The sequence below is a fragment of the Centrocercus urophasianus genome, unplaced genomic scaffold (genome assembly GCF_019232065.1).
Source record: "Centrocercus urophasianus isolate 14NV4802_14NV808 unplaced genomic scaffold, USGS_Curo_1.0 seq_56, whole genome shotgun sequence".
NCBI classification, from domain to species: Eukaryota; Metazoa; Chordata; class Aves; order Galliformes; family Phasianidae; genus Centrocercus; species Centrocercus urophasianus.
The window spans coordinates 757,161-765,744 of NW_024885155.1; the positions used below are offsets into that span (position 1 = coordinate 757,161).

Genomic DNA, 8,584 nt, shown 5'->3' on the forward strand with positions numbered 1-8,584 from the left:
GGGCCCCCTGCTCTGCTGATCGGAGCTGAAGCACCTGCCTGTGCTGTGTTATCTCCTGCTCCAGTGCCTGGGTGCTTATCAGGGAGCTTCAGCTGGGCTGGAAATGGGGACTCCGAGCCCCAGCATAACTCAGAGCAAACGGAAGATGCTGTCTGAGCTGAGAGCTGTGTGCTGGGGGCCCGTTGCCACCAGCCAGGCCCCGGCATGCTGGGCAGCCAGTTTGCCTTGGCAGGGACCCTGCTGTTGTTCTCAGGCCTCCTTTGTCTCAGTTTCACCTCCTGGGCTGGGGAATTGCTGCCTGGTTCCCTTCCCATGAGCTCAGCTGTGGCCCCAGTTCACCCCAGTGCCTCCAGTGTGGCCGTGGGGACACCCAGTTCTAATTGGGGACCCTATGGTGGTTGGGTGATGGTGGTCACCACCTGCATCTGCCATTCCCTGAGCAGAGGCACAACCCGTGGGACCCTGCAGGTCCCCCTGCGTGGTGGAGACCCCCCAGACCACAAATATTAAGGATTAATAGAGGTTCAAGGACAGATAACAGCTCTGTAGGGTGGATTCGGGGCTCCTTCATCCATCCCCAATGCTGCTCCGCCCCGAGGTCAGATGGGCGGTTGGAATGGAGCCCTCCAGCCCGGCCCTATGGGCACCCCGTTCCCATCCCCGCTGTGTTCGGTACAGGTTGGGGTCAGCTGGAGTTTGCCCACGGGCAAGCCGCGCTCTGCAAACAGCACAGAGCAAAGGGCAGCCGGCGTTACTCGGCCGTTCGCCCTGGACAAACTCCCTCCGACCGCCTTCCGTGCTGTTTTCCTCCCCCTCGCTTCTGCCCTTCCCCACCGCCCGCGGATGGCAGCACGGGAGCGCGCCTCCGCGGGGCCGCGCATTGCCTCCCCCCCATTCCCCCTCGGGCCTTCCCATTGGCTGCTCGCCGCACTGTGGGCGGAGCCTCGACTGGACCGGCCCGAACCGGCTCTCCCCCCAGGGAACGCGAGGCAGAAGGGCGCTCTCTGAGCCCTTCTCTCTGATTGGTCAGATCTAGCTGAGGGGGCGGGACGAAGCTCCTGAGCGGCGGCGCTATTGGTAGAGAGGAGCGCCGATGGGAACGTGGTTCCGCCGCTCTGTCCTTCTCTCCCTCGTGACCCGGCGCGGCGCTTATAGTAGGCGGTGCGGGGCGGCGCGGAGTGCGGGCGGAGATGGCGGCGGGCGCGGACGTGCGGTGCGCGGTTCTGGCGCTGCTCGTGCTCGACTTACTGGCGACCGGCGGCGATGCTACAGGTGCGGTACCGGGAGATGGGGTGGGAGGGCTGGAAGCGCGGTGGGGAGGCGGGGTGGGATTGGATGTGAGCTTTATAGGGGGCGAGCGCTGGGAGACTTCGATATCGGTCCGGAGGTCATCAGCTCCGGGATGGGAGAACTGCTCCTAGGAGCGGCTCGGTGCGAGGCAGCCGTGGGGGTGGGTTGTATGGGGGGGGTCGCTGGGCTCCTCGCGGGGTTGGGGACGGGCGGGAGGCTCGGTCTCCCTGCGGCGAGGCACGTTCGCTGCGGGGCGGGGCTGCCCGGGCCATGCCGGGGGTGGGGGGAGCTGCCCCAGGTCTGGTACCGCCGCTCCGCCTCCGTTCCGACCGCGCGGAGCCTCCGAGAGCGGCGGGGAATGGAGCGGTGCTGATCCGAACTGCGAATTGCCCGCAATAAACAACGGGATAACAGCCGCTCCTCCTTCTGCTTGGGTTTATGGAGGAATAGCGGCTCTGAGGGCGTTAAACCCTTAAGGATGTTCACATGGAGCTTAAGGTTGCTATAATCCTCCGTCGCAGGAGGGCCGGTGCCGTGCCCGGTGCCGTCGGATCGCTCCGTATCCGCCCGTTCTCAGCTGTGCCAGCGCTGCCATTTCTCACTTCTTTTTATCTCACGGCATAAAATCGTGGCCGGGGTTCGTTTTGGGGCCTCGGGGTTTTGAGGTTTTTCCCCGGAGGTTTCTGACTCAGCCCCTGATGTGGATCGGAGCTTGGGGCTGGCTGTTGCTTGTGGCGATGCTGAAACGTTGATGCCGCGTTTAGGCTACAAAGTTACTGCAAGGTTCCGATTGGGATCCGAACGCTGGAGCCTGAGGGCAGAAACGTCAGCCCAGGCATTTCCCTGCTGCAAAGAAGTTTAAATTTCCCTGTAATAGCTGTAACCCCTGGGGGAGCAGGAGATAGAATGGAGGGATGTTTTATTCCCAGAGCCTGGGGCTGCAGCCAGCAATCCCCTCTGTACACAGCTGGATGGATGGGACCTGGCACTGAATGCCTCCTCTCTGTGTGTGCCCTCAGGCAGGGCTTAAGAGGAAATTTTCTGCCCTCGCCTTGTGGTTTTTCCTTTCTTCTCTGAGCAGCCCCTTCAGATGATGAAGTTGGGTCCAACGCGTCGAGGTGCTGCCTTTAGGGAATACGTGTGGATAGAAATTTGGGGTCCCTTTGTGGCTGTTTAACTCTGTTGAGTATGGATGTGCTGATTTCTGGGTGTTGGGGGGGGTCTGTTTGGGATATAAGCCTTTAGAGTGGGGTACCTTGTTTTCCTCCTTTGCTTTTGACAAAGAATTTAGTGCGTGATGCAGAGCAAGTTTGGAGAAGCAGTTTCCAGCCCTGCAAACCTGGGTGGGAGGACCTGCCCTGCAGGCAGCTGCTGTTAGATCTGCATTGTAAAGGATGTGCTTAATGAAGTACCTTTCCTGACCGAAGTTCAGCAGAGATTACTCTTCACATCAACCAACTGGAGGAGTTATGGAGGGGGGAGGGTTCACCTCTCCTCCACGTTCAGCACTTTTTGGAGCAGGATCTGCTCTGCAGCCTCTCTGAACTGCTCTGAGTGCCCTTTAACTCATAGCACGTAACCTTGCAGCAGCTTGTTTTATCAGCCTGCTATAATCACCTTGTAACTGTAAAACACACACACACACGCCCCGAAATGAAACAAAATGCAAACTCACTGCTGCTTATTAGCCCCTATTTTGAGTCAGGCTGTAGTTAACAGGGACAGGCTTCTACATGTGCTGGTGTTGATGCCGTGGCTCTTTGCAATGAGGTGGTTGGGAGCGTTTAAGCCCTGCAGTGTGATGCACAAAACCAACCCTGCAGCTTCAGACACCTCCTACATCTCTTGCTTAAAAACAAAGCAATTCAGGATCATCGTTCTGGTGTCCCTGTTGTGTTTCTGTAGTCTTTTCGTGGCTTGGAAACTAAAGCTGCTTGCAAAGGTGTTTCTGAAAGGTGCATTTTTAGGAGTGAACTGCAGTGCTGTTGTTGACACAAAATAGCAGCAGCCTCCCAGGCTGCTCTGACCTCTGCTTTAAGGTGCCTTGGTTTTAAATATCAACTGTCTGCTAAAGCTGCCTTGTATCCTATGAGGTCAGAGCTCTCCTTGCTTCTCCAGGCTCATCTATCCCTGCAAACCTCTGAAGTTTCAGTGTAGAAAGCTAAATCTCCCTTTGAGAAATGTACCTTGCAGGCTCCTTTGTGTTTGTCTTGAGGAAACTTGGTTTCATAATGCCAACTTGCTTTCTGTGCTCCCCAAACCAGCCATGAGGTGGCACATTGAAATGTCCTAAGGCATGTAAAAACAACAAAAAAAATAGCCTCAAACCCCTCTCCCTCATGCCTGCGTGTTACAAAACCCACGTGGAGCCATCTGTATAACCGTGACATGGAAGTGCTTAATACCAGCCAACTGATTTCCTGGGGATGCTTTTATTCTGCACGTCTGCTGCTGGCAGTTCTGGGAAGAGCAGCCTGCAGTCAGCTGCAGGAAATACGTGTTGCAAACCTCCCCAGTTCCTCTGGAACCTCGCTGGGGCTGTCACGTAAGTAGCACTGACTCCTCAATGCCTTTTCCTGGAGTGATGCTGGCTGAGCCACCCTTCCTGCCCTCCCCACCCTCCAGGGCCTCTTTTCCCTCCCCCGTGCTGTGATGATTTGGGCAGTCTGGGGCTGCTGGATGTGGCTGATAGCCGCTGGAGGTGTTTGGCAGCTGAGCTGTCAGAGCCCTGCATTGCTTTAGCTGCAACCTTTGGACTGTCTGCTCTCAGATGTGGACCCCTGGAGTCAATAAACACGCTGTATATTTCTAGGTGATTGGTTTTAACCTGTTTATTACTGATTTACCTCTGCAAAGTTGGCTTGCCTGGGGTGAAAAGTCTCATCTTGCTGTCTGCCAGTGGATATGCAGGGTGAGAAATGCCTCTGCACAGTGTGAAATCAGCACGGCTCGTAATATTCTCAGCTTGGGGAGGTTGGAGCAGGACTTGTAAGGTGGGAGAAATACTTCAGATACCCCCGTTGGTGTTGTTACAGCAAGGAGCCATGCTCAGATGCTCAGTGTACCCATAGAGGTGTGTGCAAGGAAGTGCTTCTCATGCTGCTGGGAGGCAGGGCTGTCTCTGTGCATGCAGTGTGCGTGGCCTTATTGCTCTCCCAAGCCCGGAGGACACCTCACTGCAATGAGATGCAGACAATTCCCTTGCAGGAAGCATTCCTGTTTGCATAGCTGGGAGCACTGCACTCTCTCCTGCAAGCTGTGGCTTTGCAATAGGAAATCTGGCTGGTGGTGGAACAGCTCAAACTGAGAGCCATAGGTTAAGGGGAGGGAGAGAAGGCAGGCAGTGACCCGAGGATTATTTGCAGCCTCATCTCAACGGCTGAGTTTTTGCTTGTGGCAGGTGGATTCTTGCTTTGCACTAACACTTTGCACTAATACCTCTTCAACTCGTAGCTGGTTTTATAAAGTCACCACTGTCTCAAAGGAGACTGACTCAGGACAGCGTCGAGTTGCACTGCGAGGCCGTTGGCAATCCCATCCCTGAAATCCAGTGGTGGTTTGAGGGTAACGAGCCTAATGAGACCTCTGCTCAGCTTTGGGATGGCGCGTGGCAGGACCGGGTCAAAATCAACGCCACCTACAACCTGCATTCCACCAGCACCATCTACATCGCAAACCTCACCAGCGACGACTCGGGCACTTATGAGTGCAGGGCAAGCAACGACCCTGATCGCAATCACTTGTCGAAGAGCCCTAAAGTCAAGTGGATCCGTTCACAGGCCAACGTTCTGGTCATCGAACGTGAGTGGCCGTCCTGAGGCCTTGACACTTGCTCGGACACCGGTGTCTTGAGTCTCCTGCCATGCTCACCCTTGCACCCGTGGCTCCCGAAAGTCCCCCTCACCTTCTCACCCCGGCTGTAGAACCGAGAGACTTCTCCCCTTCATCCCCCAAATCCCTCCCTCCCCCCTTTCTGTCATCTCCTCCACCACCTCTGGCTTGACCTCAACTGGCCCTGCTCAAAAAGGGTTGTGACTTCCCAACCAAAACACCATCCTGTGTCTTTTTGTGGATCCAAAGACCTGGACTGTTCTGCTTATCCCCGAGTGCCTCTGTGCCCCAGTGCTGGCTTGCAGAGCCTTAGTTCCGTTGGTAGATTCTGCCCTAACCACCACTGACAAACCAGCCCTTCCCTGCACTTCGTGCAGCCTCTGCTCCTCTCAACAGCCTTGCTTTAAGCTCGCTTTCCTGCTTAGTGATTCAAGCTGTGGGGATCAAAAAATCTGCTTTTAGTTGCTGGTGGTGCAACCGTTTTTGAAATGGCCGTGTCTGTGTGCGACGCTGAGTGTGGGGAAGCTGCTTGTGCTCTGGATGTGAGCGGTTCCCTCTGCTTCCAGAGCCAACAGGCTGCTGATTTCTGACTAACAGAAACCTAAGGGAGGATCTAACGTCCTGCTGTGGTTTTATCACAAAGCAAAATCGTGTTCTCTCCGGCACAAGTGAAGGAAAACTCCAGCAGAACCTTCTTCTAGGGGAAAGTGAGGAGACAGAAAGCCGAAATGCCTGTTAGCCCTGTGCAGAAATCCATCTTTCTTGGAGATAAGGCTGGGTACAAGGGTAGGAAACATAGTGCCATAGGGGCCGTGTAATGGTTCTGCTAATGGCAGCTGTTGGAGTGCCTCCTTTGAGGAGCAAGGTCTGAGTCATCTTGTACTGCATAATTTACTGCTTCTTGGCACATGGGGCTCCAGGAACTTTAGGAGTCGTGGTTCTGTGCGTTGTTTTTTTCCCTCGAGGAAAATCTCACTGCAACTTTTTTGGGTTGCATCAGCCGATGCACGCACAGCTTGCATAAGGGCTTCTTTATTACCCCCTCCCAAAGAGGGCTTTGGCTGCCATAGGTTACGCTGCCTGCAGGCATATAGATCTGCTCAGGCTGTGGGAGGTGCTGGCGCTCAGCAGGCAGCCTCTGAAAGCAGAAAGCTGTGCTGCTGTTCCCAGCAGGGCTTTTTCCAACCCTTCGTGGAGCTCTCAGCTCTCTGGGAGCTGCACCCATAGAGCAGGAGGTTCCCAACAGCCTGGAGTGCACAGCAGCAGCTCTGCCCCACTGGAAGCAGCTGTAGCTCAGCACCCCTGGGGGCACTCATGTTTGGACTGTAAGTCTCCTGTGTTGAAAACATCCGTCAGGCCTAGTGAGAAACTGATGCCCAGGTAAGTGATGGAAGCAAGGAGCCGTGTTCTTATTCACATTCGAGTTTCTTGGGCAGGTGCTTGGCCTCACAAATAGCAGATGTTCACTTCTCTGGATTTGTTCCCAAATAGGTCCGGTGATCACGGGGCAGTACACCAGCTCTGCTGACAAGGTGGTCCTCAGCTGTAACATGAGTGCACCTCACGCCCCCATCAAGGGCCACAAATGGATGCTGGGAGACAAGACACTCAAGACAGAAGAAGGCAATTCAGACTCTTTCATCACTTACACGTAAGTGTCAGGAGCAAGGGCAGAGAAGAATCTCTACACAACAGTTGCATTTTAAGCTGGAGACACTTGGTGTTTCCCTAACCCAGACCGAAGTCTTTTTGCTAAAGCTTGCAGCCTTGCAAAAGAAAGAGTCTTTTAGGCTCTAAGGCCACGTGGAACAGCACACTCTAGTGTTCTCTGCGTGATGCTTTGATGTGCATCGCTCTGCTCTTGCAGAGCAAGCAACAGAGTTGCCTGATAGCAAAGCGTTTGCAGGTTGTGGCTGAGCAGATGTGGGAATAGTGGCCTTATTGTGGCAGAGCAGTGAGCTTTCCTTTCTGATTACAGTCAGGCCTGGCTGGCACTGACCCAGCAGCTGTAGAGGCATCATGTCCTTTTGTATGGCAGTGCCGACGTGCCTGTCTCCCCATAGCAACAGGGAGCTGAACAAGGATTAAAGTATTTATAACCCAGCCTCCCTCGTGTGACCTCAATTCCTTAGCTGAGTGGTTTTTGGAAGTGGGAAGCTCGGTGTGCAGCAGAGCTAACAAACAGTTCGTTGTCCCATTGCAGCCGTGGACTGAAACTTTGCTGGCTCTTTCCCTGGAGCGCTGCGTATTAGGGAGCTGCAGAATGAGGGGTTTGTTGCAGTCAGCATAATCCACTAAATCTCACAGTAGCAGTTTTGCAGGAGATTTTTAACGTGCAGGGAGGGAAGGGCAGGGAGCAGGGCTGCAGTGGGTGCAGGATGCTGCATAAACTGTGCAGCTGGGATGGGAGAAACTGCCTACAGAGGCAGTTTCTGCTTCTGTACATTGGAAATTGCTCTGCTGATTTGTTCACCAGCAGGGTGATGGCTCATAGGGTGACCTGTTTGGGGTGGTGGTTGTTTTTTTTTTTTTGATAGGATCGAGGGGAAGGTTGAAGAACACTCTGGTGTCTATGAATGCATCTATGAAACAAACCCAGTGGCAAAAGGAAACGTGTCTATAGAAGGTAATGTGGTCAGTTTGCTTCTGTGGCTGAGGAGGGGAGTGGGGAAGCTGTGCTCTCCTGAACCTCTTCCTCTTGGTAGCTTTTCAGCTTCATGAAAAACTGCTTCTGATCTTTACCAGTATGGCTTCAGTGTCTACCTGTGAATTACCAGATGCCCTAGGAGACATCTTTCATTTTATGAAGCAGCTGAAGCATCTGTAGGGTCAGCCTGAAGCCTTTGCTGTAACCAGTGTCTGTGTTCCCACAACAGTGATAGAAGGGATGGCACCTACTGGTCCAACCTATCTGAGCCTCTCCTGAAGCAGCTTGATGTGCTTTCCTCTTTGAATATGTCAGATGTTGGGCGAAAGATGGGGTCAGGACCCAGCAGTGAGCTTCTTAAACTGAAGGGAAGCCTTATGAGTGATCAGACTTTGATGCTGGCTAGGTGGGCTGCAAGGAGTGCAAGTCATTTGCAGGGAGGTGTCTCATTTCTTTTTGTCTTGCTGCAGTTCAACCCCAAGTTGTAGCATACAAGAAGTCTGAGCATGGGAACGAGGGGGACACAGGTGTGCTGACCTGCAAGAGTCTCTCCTACCCCCCTGTTGGCAACTGGTTCTGGTTCAGAAGTGATCAAACAGTAAGTGCTGTGGTTTGTTGCCCCCTTCCCCAGCCCCTTCTGCTCACCAATAGGAAGGCAGAGGGTCAGAATTAGCAATATTAGAGTATCCTTTACGCTCAGTGCTGTGGCAAGGAGGATTTCTGTAATGACAGCACTGCATGGTGAGCGAGCAGCTCCCCTTGTCCCAGCCCTGATGCTCTCTTTCCCCCCTCAGCTCCCCTTGTCCCAGCCCTGAT

At 54.1% G+C, this 8,584-nt stretch overlaps 2 protein-coding genes across 2 annotated transcripts in view; both read left to right on the forward strand.

Moving 5' to 3' along the window:
- Positions 1 to 1,163: 1,163 nt before the first annotated feature.
- The window catches only part of BSG (basigin (Ok blood group)), a 10,665-nt gene continuing 3,244 nt past the window's right edge, over positions 1,164 to 8,584 (forward strand). Inside the window, exons 1-4 of the mRNA XM_042835955.1 lie at positions 1,164 to 1,272; positions 6,613 to 6,772; positions 7,659 to 7,747; positions 8,239 to 8,366. Coding sequence (XP_042691889.1) covers positions 1,191 to 1,272; positions 6,613 to 6,772; positions 7,659 to 7,747; positions 8,239 to 8,366 — 459 coding nt within the window. The 5' untranslated portion in view covers positions 1,164 to 1,190. The remainder of the gene's footprint in view (positions 1,273 to 6,612; positions 6,773 to 7,658; positions 7,748 to 8,238; positions 8,367 to 8,584) is intronic.
- The window catches only part of HCN2 (hyperpolarization activated cyclic nucleotide gated potassium and sodium channel 2), a 21,987-nt gene continuing 18,500 nt past the window's right edge, over positions 5,098 to 8,584 (forward strand). Inside the window, 1 exon segment of the mRNA XM_042835954.1 lies at positions 5,098 to 5,965. Coding sequence (XP_042691888.1) covers positions 5,939 to 5,965 — 27 coding nt within the window. The 5' untranslated portion in view covers positions 5,098 to 5,938.